This window comes from Aplysia californica, unplaced genomic scaffold (genome assembly GCF_000002075.1).
Source record: "Aplysia californica isolate F4 #8 unplaced genomic scaffold, AplCal3.0 scaffold00176, whole genome shotgun sequence".
Lineage (NCBI taxonomy): Eukaryota > Metazoa > Mollusca > Gastropoda > Aplysiida > Aplysiidae > Aplysia > Aplysia californica.
Genome location: NW_004797446.1, coordinates 557,664 through 579,479, shown reverse-complemented (window position 1 = coordinate 579,479; position 21,816 = coordinate 557,664). Strand labels below are relative to the sequence as shown.

The 21,816-nt window shown below is 36.0% G+C and overlaps 1 protein-coding gene across 1 annotated transcript in view; it reads left to right on the top strand.

Moving 5' to 3' along the window:
* The window catches only part of LOC101855488 (calponin homology domain-containing protein DDB_G0272472), a gene marked incomplete in the record, with an annotated part of 217,513 nt that overhangs the window by 194,641 nt on the left and 1,056 nt on the right, over positions 1 to 21,816 (top strand). Inside the window, 13 exon segments of the mRNA XM_035969737.1 lie at positions 1,497 to 1,607; positions 1,916 to 2,021; positions 2,820 to 3,059; positions 4,169 to 4,275; positions 6,486 to 6,530; positions 7,781 to 7,873; positions 8,180 to 8,547; positions 9,519 to 9,577; positions 10,175 to 10,338; positions 11,148 to 12,624; positions 13,401 to 13,565; positions 14,686 to 14,725; positions 16,652 to 21,816. The exon segment at positions 16,652 to 21,816 is cut by the window's right edge and continues 1,056 nt beyond it. Of these exon segments, the coding sequence (XP_035825630.1) occupies positions 1,497 to 1,607; positions 1,916 to 2,021; positions 2,820 to 3,059; positions 4,169 to 4,275; positions 6,486 to 6,530; positions 7,781 to 7,873; positions 8,180 to 8,547; positions 9,519 to 9,577; positions 10,175 to 10,338; positions 11,148 to 12,624; positions 13,401 to 13,565; positions 14,686 to 14,725; positions 16,652 to 16,670 (2,994 nt within the window).

The window sequence follows — 21,816 nt, the reverse complement described above, 5'->3', positions numbered from 1 at the left end:
TGTGCCCAAAGTTTAATCCTGCGTGGCAGCAAATTTTGAAGTGATTCTACGTCACACCTTGCAAGCCCCACGATCTTGACAGCAGGCGCCACCAAGTCTGGGACAGTTTTGTCCTAATGCGATAGGCGGCTATATTTCTCTATAATCACAGACGATATTACCCCGGGACTGGGATAGTCCTGTCCCACCGATTTTGTACCAATTCACAACTGCTCGGGACTTAAATCGACAAGAATGTCCTGTCGTAATAGGTGCAGTACATTACACTCTAGTTTAAAGGTTTCAAAATCCAAACGGGTCTGTCCCAGGACAAACTGTCGTAGTGCGGTACTCGCCTAACACTGCTCCTCGTGGGGTTTATTTGAAATCATCTTTTTTTTCCTTGGGTGGGAGGGTCGTTTATTTGTTAGTTTGTTCTTTTTGGTTTTGGTTTTGTCTTTGTTTGTTTGTTAGTTTGTTTAATTTGTTTGTTTTTGGGTTGGCTTGTTCGGGGTTTTTTGGGGGGAAGGGGGTTGTTTGTTTTTGCTTTTGTTGATGTTGTGTGTCTTTTGTTTTTGTTTGTTTGTTTTTGTTCTTGTTTTAATTGTCCTTAGAAAGATTATTTCTTTTCTTGGGGTTTTTTTTTGGGGGGGGGAAGGGTCCTAATTCTCTTGCCATCAGTATACTCAGTAAGCCTGTGTATATCAAGATGGTGAACTGATATATAAAAATTATCAAGGAAGAAGAACTTTATCTCAAATTGCTGTGAACTTCAGATCTCTGCAAGTCTATCAGATGAATTTTAGCCAGCAGTAACAAAGTGACAGGCACTGAATTATCTTTTTTTAAATAACATTTTTTGTAGCTTTCAGTCTTTGATTCACAATGATTGTTTGCTCAAAATTATTAACTAAGTTCATATTGTTAGTTTAGTTTTAGTTTAAGTAGAGGTTTTACGGCTTCCAACTGCATAAGGTCATATGAGTGCCAGAAGATTAAAGGTGTTACAAGAGAGTAACAAACATAAAAAAGAAGAAGGGGAGATAAGGACGATAGATGTTTCATGGGAAAGAAGAAGCAAACCACACCAGAGCACCCGCCAACCACCCACTAATTGTTAGTTTACAAATGTTGAAACTGACATGTTCTGATAGACAGCATAATATATATTATGTAGTTTTAAAGAGTGTGGTTGTTCTTGTAAGTACCTGAAGACAGCAGAAGGTTTTATACTCATTTTCATTGAAGATAATGTGGCGTCCAGTCAACTTATGTTCGTTGTTTTTTTAATTGATTGGTTTATTTATTGATTGGTTGATTGATTGATTGATAGATTGATTCGGTGATTGGTTGATTGATTAATTAATTGATTGTTGCAAAAAGGATAATCATGTCAGCAAGGTTAAGCATGTTTCTCGATTTTTAAAAAAGGAGCTCTAATTTTCGTACTAAGAATATTCTTTCTTTCATTATTTTTGCTGTTGTTTATCATGTACTTGTCAAATCTTTCCCCCCAGCCGAAGGGCTTCTCCCTACAGAATCAACTAGAGGAAGAGAGGGCGTGGCTGGAACAACAGATGGCTGGAGCCACTAGCAGCATCAAGAAAGAGCAACAGAGAGAGCCAGAGGTTCGTTAAAGATTAAGTGTGAAATGTTGCTCATTCTTTCATGTCAGCTTTGTATCTCGTCAAATTTTACTCTGTCTTCTTTCTCGTATCTCTCTAGCTCTCTGTATCTCTCGGTGTCTCTCTGTCTCTCTGTCTCTCTGTCTCTCTGTCTCTCTCCCTCTCTCTCTCTCTCTCTCTCTCTCTTTCTCTCTCCATCTCTTTCTTTTCACTATTCTAAACGATGAATTCGAATTTTGTGTAGGTGCACCAATCTTTTACACATTTAACCCTCCCTTCATAATAAACAAAACCAATTTTTCTGTCCTCAGATTGCCCCTCCCCCTGAGCCCCTCCCCTACACTAACTCCGGCTATGACATAGAAGTAGAGAGCAGACAGACTATCACCCTGAGCCGGCCACAGAATAAGAAAACAGGTAAATATGACTGGAATTTTTAACAGCCAGTGTAAATAAATTTTATGAATATGTTGGTTTTTAAATTACAAATTTTAAAATAAATAAATATAAACATGAATGAATGGATAAACAATCAATCAATCAATCAATCAATAAGCAGAAAATAAACAAATAAACAAGTAAACAAATTAAAGGTCTGTTTGTGATGCCTGTCTGTACCAAAGGGACAGCATCATTTTATGCCCGGTATCATACTTACTTCTAAGTGAAAAGGCAAAAATAAAAAAAGAATAAATGAACTAACCCTGACCAAGGGAGGAATACTACACTGTAGTCAGAGCTTCCTTCTGAAGGGTAAAAAAAGCACAAACGTCTTCGGAGTGTTTACACTTTTTATCATTATGGGTTTGTAGCTTTCAGATAATCAAGAAACAAAGTGAGAGAACTTAATTTCTATTTTTAAGAAAAAAAAATATGAACAGGACTCTTTATTAGAAAAGGAAGACACTGTCAAAGGTATAAAAAGTTTCCTTTACTTTCTTTTTTTTTTTTTTTCAAGTTAAAAAGTCAAACTTTATCTCTATGATCAATAGTTTATATTGAAGCAAAAAATTTAATAAAATTAAAATATAAATTACATCTAAATCGATCCCGAAAGAACAATTTGATTTACAATGACAAACATACATACAAACATACAAAAACACATAACCATAAATACATACAGACATAAGTACACAATATTACACCAATACAGAACAATTTCATAGGCTTGCCATTGCCTCTGACTTAAATGTCTTGACATTGTCCACACAGACGACCCAGAGACACCTTCTCCGACCAACATCACCCACTCCCCGGGCTCGTCTGTCGCCCTGGAGGAGGACAGCGACGGCTCAAGCTACGGTCCGCCGGCAATCCTGAGGAAGTGGCAGCGTCAGAGACAGAAGGAGGAGTACACATTTGAGAATGAGCCCCCAACCACTTCGCCTTCTCTGTACAAGAAGATCAGCCTGAATGCCTCTTTACCAAAGAGGGACTTTGATTCTGAAGAAGGTGCACACCTTGTATTATAAATGATAGTCAATGTTTTACCACTTACAAATAATAATAACGATTATAATAATGATAATAATCAGCTGATAACAATAATAATAATGATAATAGTAATAATGATAATAATAATGATAATAATAATAACAATAATAAAATTAATACTAATAATACTACTAATAATAATAATGATAATAATAATAATGAATAATAACAGCATGATAATAATAGTAGCTTCATTTATAGGCCTATAGTACATATCCAGGCTCTACAACTTGCTGTATGCGCTCTACAACTATAATTATAACTTGTATTTTAAAAGATAATGAATGTTTTTCACATTGACACAATTTTGATTAATTATTCAAAAGTTGGTTATATAGACGCTGCCAGTCAGTGCCAACCCTGATGATTATCAGCCCGAATGCCTGTTTACCAAAAAGAGACTTTAATTCATCAAAAGATGGTGCTTTTACAGTAAATGAAAATAAATGTTTTTACACCTCATCAATGCAATTTTGATCGCTTACAAAGTGAGCTAGATAGACCCTGCCTGCCAGTGCCAACCTAGACATTGTGGGATACAACATGCCAGAACACAGATAGATGGATATTGTGCTTTTAAAGAAATCTCAACCCATTCAGGAATAGAAGTCATATCTTCTGCGTGCGTCGACAGAGAACCTAATTATTAAACTACAGATTATAGTTATATTAAACCATAAAAAGGGAAGATTACAGCACTTTTTCTAGTGTGGCCTGTAAGGGTTTAAGGACAGCATGTCAGTAAATATATTTTTACTATTCTACAAAGGTTACAGTATTCTCAAGAAACATTTCAATGAGACCAGTTCTATTACAGGTATTTATTGTAATAATATGTAATTCTATAATCCCATTAATTGGTGCACTTATTCTAAATATTTGTAACTGTGTGTTAAATGTATGTACATTTACAAAGTTGTGTTAAATTAGTTCAATTAGTTTTATTATCGGTAAAACATTTATAGCTCTCTAAAATCTCTGGCAAGCTTATTACGAGTCCATCAGATTGCGACTTTAGCTGCCTTCTGTTTGTTTCAACAAAAATTCACCTCTCTGTTTTCCTACAGCTCCGACTGAGCGCGAGAATCAGAGCTCTGTGTCGTCAGCTAGAACCAGCAGGCCCTGGGATGAGGGGATGGATGAGTGGACACAAGGCCAGGACAAAGATCGCATGGTAAAAGATGTTGATACGAGTAGCATCCATTCCTCTGACCACTTGAAAATTAACGTTAATAATAATGCTGATAACTCCCAAACAGTAGGCCTACAGCTCTAGGCACTTTACAATATCTGAATCTTAAAAAAAAAATACATGTGCATGAACATGTACACATAGAGCTATTTAGATTAAAACAACACATAGGCAGACATTCATAGGCTACTGACACTGAACTACATAATATGATGATATGCACATCACATTATGAACATAAAAGTAAGTACAGTTGAACCTGCTCTAGTGGCCACTTGTCTAAGACAAAAACCTGTATTAACAGCCAATTCCTCTCTCCCCTGGCGTTTTTTCTACGTTATAATGACACTGTCCAGGATGAATACTTACAACTTCTTTTCTCCTGGACAGTGTGTGACCATCTTGGATAATTCCGACTTTACTATCAACAATTTACTGGGCTGAAAGAATCCTGTGGTGACGACCTGCAGTTCACCTGTACAATCCACTACCCTAGAATTACAAAGATCTATCTGCTCAGTACCTAGTTTTGAGAGATTTGAGATTCCCAATATGTCAAGCTTTTTTTAATGCATTTTTTTTAATATCTTGATGACGACTACAAATATTTTTACGATTTTGATAAAGCAGATAAAACATTAAAATTTGGTTTCCGACCTCATGGTCTTATAGGTAACTCAAAAGGGCCAGAAATGTCTGATGGAACTTTGTAATTCTAAGGTGGCCATTCATCATCTGATACAAGATACACACATTGCCGATCGTGGTTCACCATTCATTTCTTTGCTCGGGTGCTCTTAAAAGAAAAGCTAAATCATTATCCTTGTCTTTCTTTCCCTATCTGTTCAAATAAGCTGTCCAGGTCTACCCCTTTACGATATTATGTGTAAATGAATTTATGAGTGGGGGGGGGGGGGGGGGGAACTTGCGACTTGTGTCTTGTTTTTGAAGTTGTTTGTATCCAGTATAACCCTGCATGGGGGAAAGGGTGGGGGAGGAGGGGGGGGGGGGTTGATGTGAAGGAGTGATTATCTGGAAGATATGTCCATTTATTTTATGTTTGATTTGAACTGGATCATTGTAGTGTTCTCCTGACCATAGTTAAGTTTTATTTTCAAGTGATGCTTCCTTCATTTGGAGTTGAAAGTAAATGGGTTCTCAGTTTTGAGGGAGTTGAGTGCAGTGTGAGACTGTTGTAGTATAAGCGAATGCATTGAGATAAAAGGCTTGGAAAAAGAAGGATGAACAAAAGGAGATTACGAAGATATAACACTATTTTGCTTGCAAGTGGATTAGTAGTCGGCATGCTCATGAAATACAGTCTAACACACACAAAATGAAATCAATAGAACACAGAAATCTTTTTGTTATGTATGAATTTCACTACGTACATTCTTTAAATACAAAGAAATACAAGTATTTCATCAGTAGAAGAAAATCAGGACCTGAAAACCTGTCTGCTAAGTGCATGTTTCTCTATGTGTATGTTCACTATGTGCATACTAGATTATTTTTTTTACCACTTTGAAAAGCCCACAGGTATACCACAGAAAGGTCGCAAATATAGCCTAGGTACCACGTATGTTTGGTGAAGTTAGTGATATAGGGCTCACAAAACTCAGAATCCTTAATTGGAGTGCCTTGACACTTTTATTGCTTAGTCGTCTGTGCTGCTGGGGGTTTTTTATTTTAAAGCTAAACAAAAGTGTTTCATTTTACCTGCCACTTCATTATTTAAGTTTAAATCAGAGATGCAAAGTTCGTAACAATTTCAAAAGGGAGTGCAGAATTTTCTTTTGACTAAAAATGTATTGGTTGTGTTATTCTTATTCTGTATTTAATTGCGTTAGGCCCATTGGTTGTGGAGTTTTTTCCCTACAGAATGCAGTGTGGGTGGTTGGCGGGTGCTCTGGTGTTGTTTATTCCTTCTTTCCTAGCAAACATCTGTAGGCCTATCTTAGTCTTTATCTCTGCTCCTTCATTCTTTGGGTGTTTCTCTTTTTGTAACACCTCTAATCTTCCACACTTATATGACCTATTTGTGTTGCAAGTCATGTAAAACTTGTTCTATAACTAAAAGACTGCAGCCTCAGCATGAAATAGTTTTCTTACATTAAAATATGCTTGGCCCTTACCTTGTAGTGAAGAGACCCTGCATGTTCATGTTGTGATTATTTTTGTTTTACCAACAGCCTCTAGGGACAGCTGTGGATGGCAGAAGCGATACAGTCACAGAGGTAATAAGAACAATAAACTTGGTGCATTTTGATTTATCTGTTTTCATTTTTTTTTATTGTACTTTGTACTCAGACACTAATAATTTTTTTAATGAAATTGTGATTTCCTTCCTGTTTTTTTAATTTGCTGAACTATGTCATTAATTATTCAAAGTATTGTTTCATGAAAGATATTGATACTTCTGATAAAAATGATATAAAAGATAATATAATTAATCATATCAACAATAAAAATAATAAGAATAACAGCCATAATAATAATGGGGTTATTCTTAATGCCACCATCTCAATGTAGCTCTAAACAATGTGCATAACTTTTTAAAAATTAAGATAATTTTAAGCAACTACTCATCTACAAAATGAGATCAAGTGTAGGCCTTTTCCACATCTGCACTGAGAAGAGAATTGAGGACCCAGATATTCAAAAAAGTATAACAGAGATGACTTGTTACAATGCATCGATGGGCTACCAAGGATCTCAAAACTTCCAAATTAATCTTAAACAGGAGGAATTTTTATAAAACACTGTTTTGCATTTTGACATGTTCAGACCCCTCATAAAGTTTTGGCACGAAATTCCAAATATATGAAGTGTAGTTAGAAAATGCTATTATTTTTTGTTACAGCTTTTGTCTCCAGGCGTTAAAGGCTGTGATGAGATGAGATATGTCCAGTTTCATTACAATTTCTTATCTAAACATAGTCAAACTTTTTCAAGTTCAGTAATTGTCATTTACTTGTAGCCTAATGAACATGCCTTGCTCTCATTAGGGAAGCTGTTTAGTTTGTTTCGAAATCTGAAAACTATGACAAAGAAAAATGTAAAGCTTGTATTTTGGCACCATTATTAACCAATAGAACGATTTCATTAATCTTCAACTTTCATTTTTCTCTCAGTATAGCCTATGTTTACTTTTAGACCAGTACTTTCATAGTTAAAAGCTCCCATCAGGTGAAAAATCTGTAAGTTGAACCAAATGATTTCCTTGAAACTCATAGCAATATTAAACACACTATTATTCCTGTCAAAATGTCTACAATATGTTTGATGATTCAGTCATAGTGTTCTTGCAAGCATGATGATTATTGTAGGCCTCTTTTTCTTGTACCTTTGGATCTTGCATGTTGATTGAGATCTCCCTTCCCCATCAGACATTTTTTTCCGACACTAATCCTCCAGATCACAAGACTTTTTTTTTGTCAAGGTCAATGAACGGTTTAGTAAGTTACATTTTTTATTGATTTCTCAGGCCAAATTCCAATTGGAGCAAGAGAGAATGAGAAACCAGTACGAGGAGGACTTGAGACAGGCTGAATCCAAAGAACAAATGAGAAGACAACAGGTATGCTTAAGGCCTTAAGACACTGTTTTCTCTTCAGAAGTTTGTGTATCTAATAGACTTTAGATGCAAAGAACAAAGTGTATTTTTTTTTCTCTATAATTATATTATTTTACTTTGAAGTGAAGTTGATTTCACAGATTTTTATTTTTTTTCTCGTACATTATTGTTATGAAACAGTTTCTAGAAAACGATTTGTTGATTGGTTTTTCTTCAAAAAAACTCTTCCCCCTGTAAGAAAATATTTGTCCCTGAAATGGTAAAAAACTCTAATCCTTTGAGTACATCAAGTTGTCGTTGCTCTTGCAGGAGGAAGAAATGCTGCAACCAGAAATGGATAAAACAAGGCTCTTGGAGGAACGCAGAGCAGAAAGACGAGCCAGAATTCAAAAGGGGGCTGCTGCAGCATCATCACCATCATCATCGCCATCATCTGCAAGAGATGACTTTCCCTCAGCTGCTTCACCACAACCAACAGGCCCTGATCAGAACTCATATCAGACCAACAGCACACATGTGACTTCCATGACTCTGAACATAGCTCCTCAGCAACAGCCACAACAGCAGCAGCAGCAGCAGCAGCAGCAGCAGCAGCAGCCAGGCAATGGCAGATTCAATCTTCCAGGCTCCACGGGAGGAATGATTGTCATAGATCCACGGAACAGACAGAACCCAAAGTATTTAATAATAATAATATAATAATAATATTAGTAATACAATAATCTTATAATAATAATAACAATAGATAGCATTTGTACAGCACAATTTCCCGCACAACAACAAGCTCTATACACTTTACAATCTATATTATTATTGCCCAAGCTGACCTGATAGTTTTCTGAAACTATCTCAACTTCTTAGGAGGCACGCAGTGTTAGATACCATTTTATAGGTGCAAAAACAGTAACATACTGATAAGATTTTCACTTTCTATGGCCAGGTAGGTACCCATTCCGCCCTAAGTGAAGTGAGCAAAATTATGTTAAATTAAGTTTCTTTCCAAAAGGACACAACGTTGGGCCTGAGGCTAAAACCCCTGAACCCGCAACCTCTTGATTACAAGTCCAGTAATCTAACCACTAGATCACTGATGCCACAGGTTATTTTCTTACGCCTGGATTTTAACAATAAAATAGTATTCCTTTCTCACCTTATCTGACTGTCTCAAATCATATTCCATAATTTTGGATCCACCGAACAGACAGCACCAAAGATAATCTTAACCCCGCGTTTTAAAATAAAATGGTGTTCTTATACAGCCTTGTGTGGCTCTCACAGTCTCAAATTATATTTCATCATTCAAATCTTTCTTTTGTAAGCTTTTGAATTGAATATTGAACTACTGAAACAATTTTTTTTATGTGCCTATCAGTCATAAAAGCAGATGAAAGTCATGTGTTTATTTAATGGTAAAAAAATGTGTGTTTTGTATTTTTAATGCGAGGTGATTTTATTTTATTTGAAAGAAACAGAAAAAAAACCCAGTGGTTTAGAATTGCAGCTAAGCAATATATTCAACATGTAACATTGCCAACTAGTAAAAAGCATTTCATTGTTGCATCTCTCTGAAGGAATTATTTATTCCAAACATATTGTTTGAACTTACAGGGACACAATGTTTACCATTGGTTTTTACCTTTGTTTACAGTGACACTGCAAACCCAGTGGAGTTTCAGATTCGACTGGCCAATCAGCCACCAGCAGTTGGTACGTACATTTGTGACATTTAGATTTTTTTTTTGTTGGTGAAATTATATTAATTTAATGGGGAAAAAAGAACCATTAGTATTTTGTAATTTTTAAGCTCTTGAAGTTTATTACCTCGTAATAATGAAATATCTAAAATGATTCTGTCCAAGCTAGAAAGGGAGGGTGAGGATGAAGGAAGAATGAGGTCCATTATTGTGCTTTATTTTCAAGAGTTCATCTGTGTTCTTGAGTTGTAGAATAGCGTAACGTAATTTTTTAGTCCGTTATTTTGTTAAAGCTCTAATGACCACTTGTCCAGGCCAATCACCTGTACAAAAGATACCCCCCCCCCCCCCCGCCCCTGTTCTTTTCTCTATAATGATATTATAATAACACTGTCCAAGACATCCTCTTTTCTAAAACAATCACTTTTATCCCTGACAATGAGTGGCTGTCTTGGACAATTCTGACCGTAATTGTGAGATCTGTGGCTAGTGCAGGCGTGTTCAGTTGAACATTTTTGCTTCTAGCGACAGTGCCTTACTTATTGAAGACTACAGAGCATTGCTTCACAAGGGGGTAAAAAAGGGAAAATTCTCTTCTTTTCTATCACAGATCAAAACACTGCAGCATTCCTGGAGGCAGAAAGGGAGAAAATACGGCAAGATGAATTGAGAAAAATTGAGGAAGAAAGGCAAAAGACAGAGGAAGAAAGAAGACTGAGAGAAGATGAAATGAGAAAAATTAGAGAAAAAGAGGAGCAGTTGCTTCAGCAAGAGGTAGGTGGATAATTAAAGATAATCCTTAGAGTTTTCAAATTTTTTTGCTAATTCTTTCCTTTGGAACTCTGTAAAAAATTCTACTCTTTTCTAATGTTGAAAATGGCCTTTCATGAACAGGATATTTCAGCAAGGTCAATGTAATTCTTGGCAGAAAAAAAGTTTTGCCTTTGCACTAAGTTTTTCTTATGAAGGTAGCCTATATGTATTCTTGGAACTTCTGAAATGACAATACATGACTGTACTCATTATCTTAGGAAAATAAGAACAGAAAAACATCAGGATTGATGGCTTGACTCTCCGAGAAATCCTTAAAGTGTACCGTGTAGCGTGGTAGCTTTTACTTTTTGCTACATTTAGCACATTCAGAGGCCTGCTTTTGTTTATTGGTTTATAAATTCATCAAAATTCAACAATAATAATGGCTGTTGGTCAACTTTCCAAGAATCATCAAAGTCAATAATATTTTTCTGTGTTAGAGGAGTATTTTGTATATAACTTTGAAGGTGTGTTTTATCTCCTTTTTCTCTTCACCAAAGAATGTTCTTTGTCACAGACACTTGTGGAACTTATACACAGATGCATTGTGAAAGTGACTTTTCTCTTCTATTCTATTCTTTTTCAAATCATGCTGCATAAGTTAAGGTATATTATAATATTGAGATTTTTTATACAGACATTATTATGTAGCGGATGGTTTTGAATACACTTGGTCTTTGGAACCGAGGCATTTGCAATGTATGAAATATTCTCTTTACTTGAACTAGGTAAGTGTATGTAAATTTTTCATTTTCGTTTCACTTTTACAGGAGATGTTGCGTAAGCAAAGAGAACAATTTCTCAAGGAACAAGAAGAATTTAAAAGGCTCAGAGAGCAACAGTTACAGCAGCAGCAGCAAGAGCAAGTGCAGCCACCTGTGCAGCAAACTTATTACCCCGTTCAACAGCAGAGAGAAGTGTTGACTCCGAGATCGAATGACAGCCCTGACCGATTCCAAAGAGCACCAAACCAACGCGAAAGAAGTCCAAATAGTGCTTATGCCCCTGTGCCTTTCAACCCCCAGAGAACTCCAAGAGAAAACCACGGTTTCTCTCAGTCTCAGAATAATTCATCAGCAAGCTATCCATCATCATCAGCATCATCATCTCGACCATATCAAAATTCGACCAGTGTGTCCTCTGTGCATCATACCGTGCCTTCTTACTCGCAGCCCCAGCCCTCCCCAAAGTGGCAGTCGGACAGGGTAGACAGTAACGCTCCCAGTTTGCCTCGGTGGCCTCCTCAGGACAATAGCAGCAGCTCAATCAAAGATGTTGATCCTCGGGGTGGAAAACGCTTTTCCAGGGATGAAATGCTCGCTATGAACAGGAAAGCTACACCTTTACAGACCTCCCCCACAGTCCCCCAGGAAAACCACAGCAATGATCCTTACTCTGACTCTACTGTGCCCATTACAAGAGAAGCTCCTTCAAGAGGTGAAATAATTTCTCTAAATTCTGCTCCTCGAGCCAAGCTACGCGATGACAGTGAGTGGTACGGTACATCCCCGAGGTCTCCGGGTGTGCAAAATTCTCCCAGACAACAGCAGCCACCACAACAACAGATCCAAGAGCCACAGCAAAAGGGTTACCAGGCTCCCTGGAATGCAGCTAAGGAGAGAGGCGGTGGCAGTGGCCGTCTTCTCTTAAGTGGTCCTCAAGACCACTGGCTTGTCCAAGAGGCTGAACGGCGTAGAATCGCAGAGTCTGAAGGTCGTCTAAACCCTAACAAACCCATCAACAGAGGACCATCCCCCACAGGACAATATTCTGGACCCATCAAACCTGCAGGTGATGTAAACAACAGGTGGAGAGATAATAACGGGTATGGAGGAGATCGCAGTCAGTCCCATGCTGATGCTGGCAGACCAAATGCTTCAATGCCTGCAGCCATCAGACAGACTTTGCTTCAGAAGACAGCTGGAGCTCGTGGGCCTACAAACGCAATTGATCCATCTTATCAGCCGGAGCAGGGACATTCTCCATCTTTCTCAAATCCAGATGCGATGTACTATAATCAAGACCGGACCTATCATCAGCCCGCCTTCTCACCACATCATCATCAGCCCTCACCACATTCACATCAGCAGCAGCTGCAGCAGCACCCTGGTTATATATCAAATCAGAACCAATCAAAACACTTTCCACCTCAAGCTCCTCCCCCAAACCCCGCTCCTCCACCCCCAGGAGAGAATGGATCAGCTGTGAGTGGAACTCAGCTGTGTTCACACTGCAATCAAGAGCTGGGTAAGATATTTTCTTATTGAGAAAGAAGAGGAACGATTACTGTTGACAATAAGAAAAGCTTGACTGTTGTCATTCCTAAGAAAGAAAGAAAGATCATTCTTAAAATCTGATTTGAGGAGTACTACTGTTGTTGCTCACAGTATCACAACCTGTTTGTCAGTCGTGAAGTCTATTACTCTGGGCAATTGCTATATATTAAAAGCATAAATTAGAGTCAATGATTTTAATGTAAAAAAAAAATGTTCTTTTATTTTTAGATTGATTTCTATTTGTATGGTTTTGTTTTTCCATTTCATAAAACTATTTTTTGTTTTGTTTTGCTTTTTCATATTTATTGTTATCATATATATCCGTAACCCTTTTATGCCACTGGCAATATATCCCCTCACCAGACTTAATTGTTAACAGGTCTAATGGTAGCCATTAATGCAAACCAATCCTCTGACTTATTCTGGTACTATCTATTTTTCCTATTCAGGAGGATGATCAGTGGGGTCAGTAATCTCATGTGCATTGTCCTTTTTTTTCTCAATTTTGATGAAATCTCAATTTTCTCGTCACCAAATGCTTGTGGTTGTCATGGATGAAATAGACCTTTCAGTTCACAGCATACAAAAACGGTTAAAATTTTCTTTGAGTGAACATTTTCTTCTTGATGAATTTTGTTGGTCATTTATCTTGACATCTCTTACCTCCAGCTTGATAGAATTTGATATATGAGAGCAGGGGATTTTTTTCATTAACCATTCTAATGCCTTGATTCTTTTATGCCAAAGGTTTCGGAGCTGCAATGGTGATCGAGTCCCTGGGTCTGTACTACCACGTCCAGTGTTTCCGCTGCTGTGTCTGTCACGCGTCTCTAGGAACTGGCGCTCATGGCGCTGACGTCCGAGTCCGGGCGAACAAGCTTCACTGTCCCAACTGCTACAGCAATGACGAAGGTAAGTCTTTCATTTGATGTTTGCTTTCTAACCATCCAGGTGCATGACATAGTGTCTATAGCAAAGTTAGGTGCATTTTTATTGACGCCATAATTTCTTGGTGTTTTTTTAAAGAATTATATTGAGCTGTTTATCGGGTTTGGGAGAATACTTGGATTGTTGTACACTTAGAGAAAGTAACACACACTGTAGTCCTAGTAATTTTATGTAATCTTAAGCATGATCACAACATACTGCACAATAACAAAGGACGTGATATCGTATTTATCTTTTTAAAAGTAACTTGCCGAACTACTCATTCTCAAACTATACGAGTCTATTAATGTGCTAAAATCTTCGTCTTTGTAATCACGATTATTGCTCTGTTTTTCCTTGTGCTGTGATTGTGACCTTTAGTAGAGATTTTTCTACTTTAATAATATTTATTAAGCTGGTGCATATTTTAGGTTCACAGAGTAGAATAGTGTACAGCACTTCATGTAGAATAAAGTTGTGAATAGTGTGTGTGTGTATATATGTGTATGTGTGTGCATGTGTGTGTGTGTGTGTGTGTATATATGTGTATGTGTGTGTGTGTGTGCATGTGCGTGTGTGTGTGTGTTTGTGTGTGTGTGTCTGTGTCTGTGTCTGTGTGTGTCTGTGTTTGTGCGTGTTTATAAAGTATGTGAGTTTTAGACGTTGAGAGATTCTCATCAGTTTGCAGGGTTAACTCCCACTCTGCTATCCTTTCCCATTAATGAAAAATACTTTTTTTTCTTTTAATTCTCTGGATCATGTTTTACACAATTCAGCAGTAGATAATAATATTATGTAGCCGTCTTAGGTCTGTTGTTATGGAAAAATCTTTAAACTTTTGCTTGAAAAAAATATAGAGTACTTACAACTTTTCAGTTATTTTTAGAGAATGGTATAAAAGTCACTGTAATATTTATGTTTGTACAAACACTTACTTTGTAAGGTTAAGTGGTTTCAGTTCCCCCACAAGTATGATTGAGCTGTTCTGTCTGTGACAGTGTATATGTGCTACTAATCTACAACCTTGTAGTTTGGATTTTTCCATGTTGTCATCCTGGTAGCTGAAAGCGCTGGTGACTTTTTAAACCAATGATTTTCTACACAGGCATGAGGATTGGCCATAGAATTTACCGCAGTCAGAAAATGCAAGTAACTCATATCTCCACGAAACCCCAGTCGCTTATTTTGTTGTTTCTTTAATATGGGTGTAGAATGTGAATTCAGGCACACACTCTTCTTCCACTCAAAGAACACGATTTACTTGCACACAACAGTTCAGTGGTAAAGATCAGACTTAAAAGACTTTTGCCACTGATGTTTATTGAATATAGCATCAATGGTTTACACCTGCAAGTTTGGACTAATGTTTTAAAAGCACATCTGATTAAATAAAACAAGGCACTCACACGTGTGTCCCATTAACAATTATTTATAATTGGATTTTGCCTTGCTTTATACTATTATTAACAGTTTGTCAGTTCTTTCCATTTGTGTTATTTTTTATATTTTTTTGGTTTCTTTTTTTTTTTTTTTTATTTCAATTATAAATTCAAATATAATTGTAATTTCAGCTTTCATACACTTCTACTAATGGTATGTGGAGAATTTTTCAGAGCATGAACACATCATTGTGTATTGCAAAAGCATTTCTATATATATATATCACCACTACAGATCTTGTGGAATGTTTGCAGTTTGCCAAAGGGAATGTGTGCCTGTTTCTTGAAGTTGCATCTGTATAATTCTAGAAGATGTAGATGTGCTACGTGTGCTAGTCTGTTCATGTGGTGCAATCAGTTTTAGATTGACGTTGCGTCTGTTTGTCAGAAAGCTGTTGAAAACTTGTTATTGTTATTGCATGACTTTGAAAACTAGAATGGACAGAGTTTTTATTGGCCTTAAAACAGCATTTGTTCATGGAAGCGATGGCTATTTGCATGCTTGCCAGGAATGGGAGTCTTTCTTCTTATTCCCTATCAAGGTATCAATGATTATAAAACTATACAGAACAACTCTGCAACAGTTCCTGTAGACAGGTCTTTTCTTTCCTCTTAAAAAAACAAAGTTCAATGCTTATTTTCATTTATTCTAAACCTCTGTAGCTTGTACATACTTTTTTCCTCTATTTGTTGAAACAAAATAAATGAACAGGATTTTACTAATAGGCCTAGTTTTTGAAAACTTAAATAACAATTATGCGGGTTACTAGTAATAGTTACTTTGACATCTGCATCTGTAGGTCAACATATGATGTCTGCATGGTTATGTGATACTTGCAGGTTGTTTTTTCCTTTGTCCAAAGCTTTTAGACAACTTGATCGAAACAAAACGTTCTTTCCTTTATTTGTGATTCTGTTGCTCTATGTTGAATGTGAGTAAGCCCCTCTAACAGTCGTATTATATGTTGTGTTTAGGAATGTAGTTTTGAGTAGCTGTTTGTTTTCCCTTCAGTTTTAGTTCCTTCTCGTTTTTCTATTGATTGAGCATGCTGGACTCTGTTTCTCTTAGTGTTTCCTTCTTACGTTTTTTTTTCTATGTTGTTTTCAGGGTTCATGGGTCCCTAGTTTTGTTTTGCCTGAGTTTGCGGGTTTTGCTTTTTGGTGTTGTTTTGGAAGTTCTTTTTTGTGTTTCTTTTTTTTTAATGTCTTTTCTAAACCATTGTCATTGCTAGTTTACAACAAGATTTCTTTTGACAATGGAACTCTTTAAAACAATTAACTTTTGTACAATTTCTGTTATATCATAGACATATTGTGAAATCTGTTAGATTGTTTATATAAATCTGTTGTAAGTACTGGTATGCCCTGTCATAAAAAAAATTCTGGATGAAATGAATGTTTTCAAAAGTGTCTGGTCTATTTATGTATTATTATGAAACAGTTTTACCAAGTTATAAGTTATTGTGCATTTGTTTTCAATTGACAACAGTTAAGCCTATTTATATGCATTTTTTGATTTGCCGTTCAAATTGATTTCTAAGGTATTAGGGTGTTTTTTCTTTAGGAATAACATTAAGTTCCCCTTTAGTCAACAGAGTGGTGTTTTGAATTGTGTTCCTCTTTCTCTTCCAGCTGGCTTGAAGTTCAGTAAAGTGTAAAGTGAATGAAGACGAAAGTCATCTCAGCAAAACAAGACCACCAACTCCCGGTCTGCTTCAGCAGTGACGAGTACACATGTATACATCATGTGGGCATCTTGACTTCTTGGGACTGTAGGATACCCTAAGTGAGACAACGGAAAAAATCTCTGGTGCTGAAAAAATGTAAAGAACAAGCTCGGGTGCCGAGAAACTGCAAAGAACAAGTCAACCAATGCTGCGTAGCACATCTCCATGACATAGATTGCTCACTTTCGATTACAAAAACTTCAATACACATATTCTAGGGCATTCGACACTTTCACTCTGCTTTTGTACAATGTTTGTTTCTGCAAGACTGAATTGGTTTAGAGCTTAATTTTGGAATTTATTAAATGTTTTTATGAGAAATATTTGAGTAAGATGATGGGACAGCTTTTTAAAAAATTGTCACCTGTGCGTTTGTTATAATGTATTGGAAAGAGTAAATGATCAGGGTATACCATGATACCCTTATTTTTATCATTAGCATACAAGAGCACAATATCAGCATGTTTTATTACATAAATTTCTACTTGACCAACGCTTCTCGGTGTGTTTTCGACTGTAGGGCCTATGTGTCTTATTCATTTGGGTCTTATTTGCTATTATTGTCTAGTAAGTGCAAAGGTAAAATGCATGAGCTTGCTTTTTAATTGTCTTTCCTATCTGGACACAATTTCACCATCTTGTAAATGCTCGAGGTGAAGGAGAATGAAAATGTGGATTTCTGCAGTACAATTTATTGGAATTGCATCTCTTTTAAACTATATCCTTGTCAAGCATCTTGTTGTCAGTCATATTAATCACATTATGCTTACAACGGGAACATGTGTAGAAATGTTGGGGAATAGTAAACAGTACTCCACATCAATAGCTTAAATAATTGAGATATAATTTTTGTTTAGTGATCGGAGTTACTTTACTGGAACAGAACTCTCAATTCTTCTGCTGGGGTTACAATGAACAGAACAAATGTGAGGTGTTTTTATTTTGTCACTGTTTTGGGGTTGTTTTATTTTGGGTTTTTTAATGATTGCAGCTTTATGATATGCATCCTTCCATAAACAGTTGCTGTGCATGTATATCTTGGATATTCATAATGTGTGCAATTCCTTTGTAACTAATGAGAATGTTATTTTCTTCTAACTGTTTCTGGAAGGGAAGTGATGCGGAGGATGTGTGGAATAGGCAAATTTCACCTCTTTAAAAATAATCTTGTTTGTTTATTTTTTCATTTCTCCGTGCATATTTCAATATTAGACCAAATGTCCTGGAAGTTAATGAAAACAAAAATGTTTTCACTTTCTTCTCAGCTTTAGACTTTTATTTCAATGTAATCAATACTATTGTTATAAAAGACACTGACACATTAGCCATGTACCACTGAGTTTCCATTTTTTGCTTTCTGAAAAAGGTTGTGATTTATTGGTCAATATGATTTACAAGTACTGGAATATTTTAAAAGTATATTCATATATAGGTTTGCATATTTAGTGCAATTTACATTTTTTTAATGTGTAGAATTAGATTATCTTTTCTTTTTGCCCGAACAAAATGTGATTGCATCATCAAATGTGCGTATTCTAGATGCAGAGATTTTTTAATTGTACGTGTAGTACTACATAGTCATAAATAATCATATATTCATGCATGAGAAGTGAAAGTAGTACTTTTTAAAATAATTAGATTGCGAAGTTGTAAGCCTGCAGGTGATGAGTTTCCAGTGGCCATTGCTATTGTACATTTTATTCTAAAAGAGGATACATCAACGTTCTGGGGGTTTTTTAACTCTGTGTTGTACGGTACTCATATGCATTTCCATATGTGCACATTCCCTCGTGGGCTACAGGTAGCAGATTGCATGGAAACATACATAGATGGATGAATTTGGGGTTGGGTTTTTTTGGGGTTTTTTTATTTTCATACGTGTTCTTACCCCAGCTATCCACTTATTTTCGTTTTATTCCTCCAATGATCATACAGAGTGAAAGTGTGATTGAGAGGACAAAAGGTAGGAAAATTGTCTCTTGTATCCATCAGGCCCTAAAGAATAACAGTTTGGTGTCAAAAAGATTTATTTGAGATACAGAATCCTGTTGGTTTGATGATATGGATGTTGACTAGTTTCAGTTGTTGTGACTGGGGTTACAATTTGTGAAGCAACTTCATATTAAAAATGAACTATTGTCTGCAATGACCAAAGTGTATTTCGAAAAGTGAATGCTACTTTGCTTTGAGAGAAGCGTGAGACAGAGAACTATTAAATGGAAGATAGAGAATGAGAGACAGCAAGATGCTGTTGAAAGAGTATGGTATAAATATCCAATGGTATATAGTTTTATAACTGTATGAAGTATGATGCATTATAACCCAATTTATTATTATTGTGTTTTTAGTCAGATTGTTCAATTCCTTTTTCTCAGTATCTTATAACATTAAATATTTTAAATCTAGAATCTAGTTAAAATGGTTTGTGCTCTGTGTTCACACAAAATACCATCCACAACTTCCACAATTGTGTTCCAATTAACCCTTCTTTTAAGACCATCATCGGTAGTCTTAACCTCACCTTATCCTTTCTCTTTAGCAGTAAGTTTTGAAAGATAGACTTTCTTTTTTTTTAAATAGCCTAAAAGGAAAATATATCAAGTGAAATGTCTCTGGTGGACACTGAATTCTTTTTCCAAAACATTCAGTATATATAGGAAATAAGTATTTCTTTTATAATACATCCAGTTCACAATATTGTATCACCATTATTGCCTGGATTGCTTGGATTTAGTTTCTTGTCCTTTTAGTTTTGTCAAGTGTAGTTTTCTTTTGATTATTCATTATCAATTTTCAATTTTAAAACAATTTGTTTGCAGGACGGGGGGGGGGGGGGGGGGGCTGTGGGAAGCAGGCAGCAGACAGCACTGAAAGGGTTGAGTAAGCTGATTAGCCCTGCATGATCCATGTGCTAAATTAAGTGTACCATATTTCACAGATGAAAGGAAAAGCTGATGGTCTCTCCAGACTGGCCCTTTCTTGGGTTTTCTCAAGAATTTTCCCAATATTTATGACTTGTCTTCATTATGTTATGTTTCATGGTTGGAACTAAGAGGAAGAAACAATATTGCTTATTGTGATATGCTTGTATTTACTGTCTTTCATGTACCGTAATATGTTTGTACAGAGTCTGGATGTGGATATGTTGAGAATTACTTAAGCTTAAAAAGCAACTGCATTTCACTGCGCTGCCATTGTTACATCCCAGACACTCATCACACAGAATAAATAAAAGGTCTAAGAATATTAAAAAAGAAAAAAAGCCATACATGCGTGTTTAAGCTTTGAAAAATATTTACTTTTTTGCAATCAAATATCTTTTGATAGATAATGTATTTCATTTTTCTTGTTATTTTCTTTTATTTCCTCACTACATACATCCACACATTGTGTCATAAACAGGTAGGCCTACAAGTATGAAAAGAAAAGTGATGTAGCCTAGATGATATATCATTGAGAAGAAAATGTAATAGTTTTCATTCAAAAGCAGAGTGGGTCGTGATTTACCTGATCACGTTTCAGTGGTTTCTTGCTTCTGCGTCCTTCCACATTACTTCTTTCAAATGTTTCTAATTTCATATGTTGCTTTTCCGTTGCCCATCAAGTTCATTTGTTTATTTACCTTTGATAGGATTATTCAATCCTATTTGTCTCCCAGCACTATGACCATATACACGCAGCCATTAAGTTGCTCTTTACTTAGCTACATGTAGTTGATTCTAATTGTGACAACATATGAAAATTGGACCTGTACATCACTCACACTTAGATACATCATTGATTGCTCACATGGATAATGAGAAGTGGCTGCAATTGCTACCTTTGTGATCAAAGGTTTGTCTAACAGTTGTTCATGTAAGTTTCTTGGCTTTGTTCAATACATTTTTCTGACAGCTGTCATGTTGTTTACTGTTTGTTTTCATTTCATGCATAGACGGTACTCTCAAATTGGTTTTTAAAATGCTATCATCTTAATTTGTCAGTGAGGATTTTAATATGTGAATATATAACTTACATTTGTGTGCATGGGAATGAAAGAATGAAAAAAGGGGAATGTCTTGAACAACAGTAATGAGTGTATGTGTGCCTGCTTTCTAATCTACACAGAATGAAATATTATATATATATATATCTGTTTATCCACCACTGAAGGATTTGAAACATCTGTTGAAGTAAATGTGAGACCTGGATTATTCATAACCTCAGCTTGCTTTACTGATAAAAAAGTTCAATATCATAGGCTTCGTATATTAATAACTTTCAATTAATTTGAACAATTTGTTGTGAAAGAGTGTGATGTAAAACTGGTTGTACATAGACCTACCTGTAAAGGAAAAGACTATTCAGGTTTCTTTGCACAGAGTCCATTATTGTTTCTCCTCTTTGCAAAGGGAAATAATATACAGCTCTAAAGGGTGGAGAAAGTAAGGAATAAAAGAGAGAGAAAGATGAGTGGGTTGTTTTTGTGTAGTGGATGATGGGTGGGTGTGGTGAGCTAATTGTATGATCAGTGAAATCATCTCCTGTAATTGTCTCATGGCAGGAAGCACATAGTGTGTGATAAAAAAAAAAGAAGTGTTAAGCTGTTTCGCAAAAGCCAGACCCACAAAGAGAGAAATCTAAAACATTTCATAGGTGGAGGATTGTGAAAGTCACAATAATTGACGGCAAGATTGTGAATGGAAATGTGCTTGTGGATATATGTATGTAACATTTTGCTGTGCTGTCAGGTGCCTTCTAAAAGTCTATGCAACTCTACAGCAAGATAACTGATCCTGAATTCTAAACTTTATGCAGTTGGGTGCTATAAAATGATTACAGGTCTTAAATACATTTTTATTTTTCCTGTTTGTTTTTGTTGGAACATTTAACTTTTTAAAAACTGTTTGATTTATTTTAGCATCTTGTTCTAGAATATCTGTGCTGTGTATCACATGGCCCAGGTTACATGCTTGATATTGCATATTATAAGTTTCTAGCCTTAGTGGCTTTGTAACATCTGAAAATGTAAGAATTGCAGTTTTGCTGTTGATATTGGGTTTTTCTTTGTTTTGTTTTTTTATTTTTTTT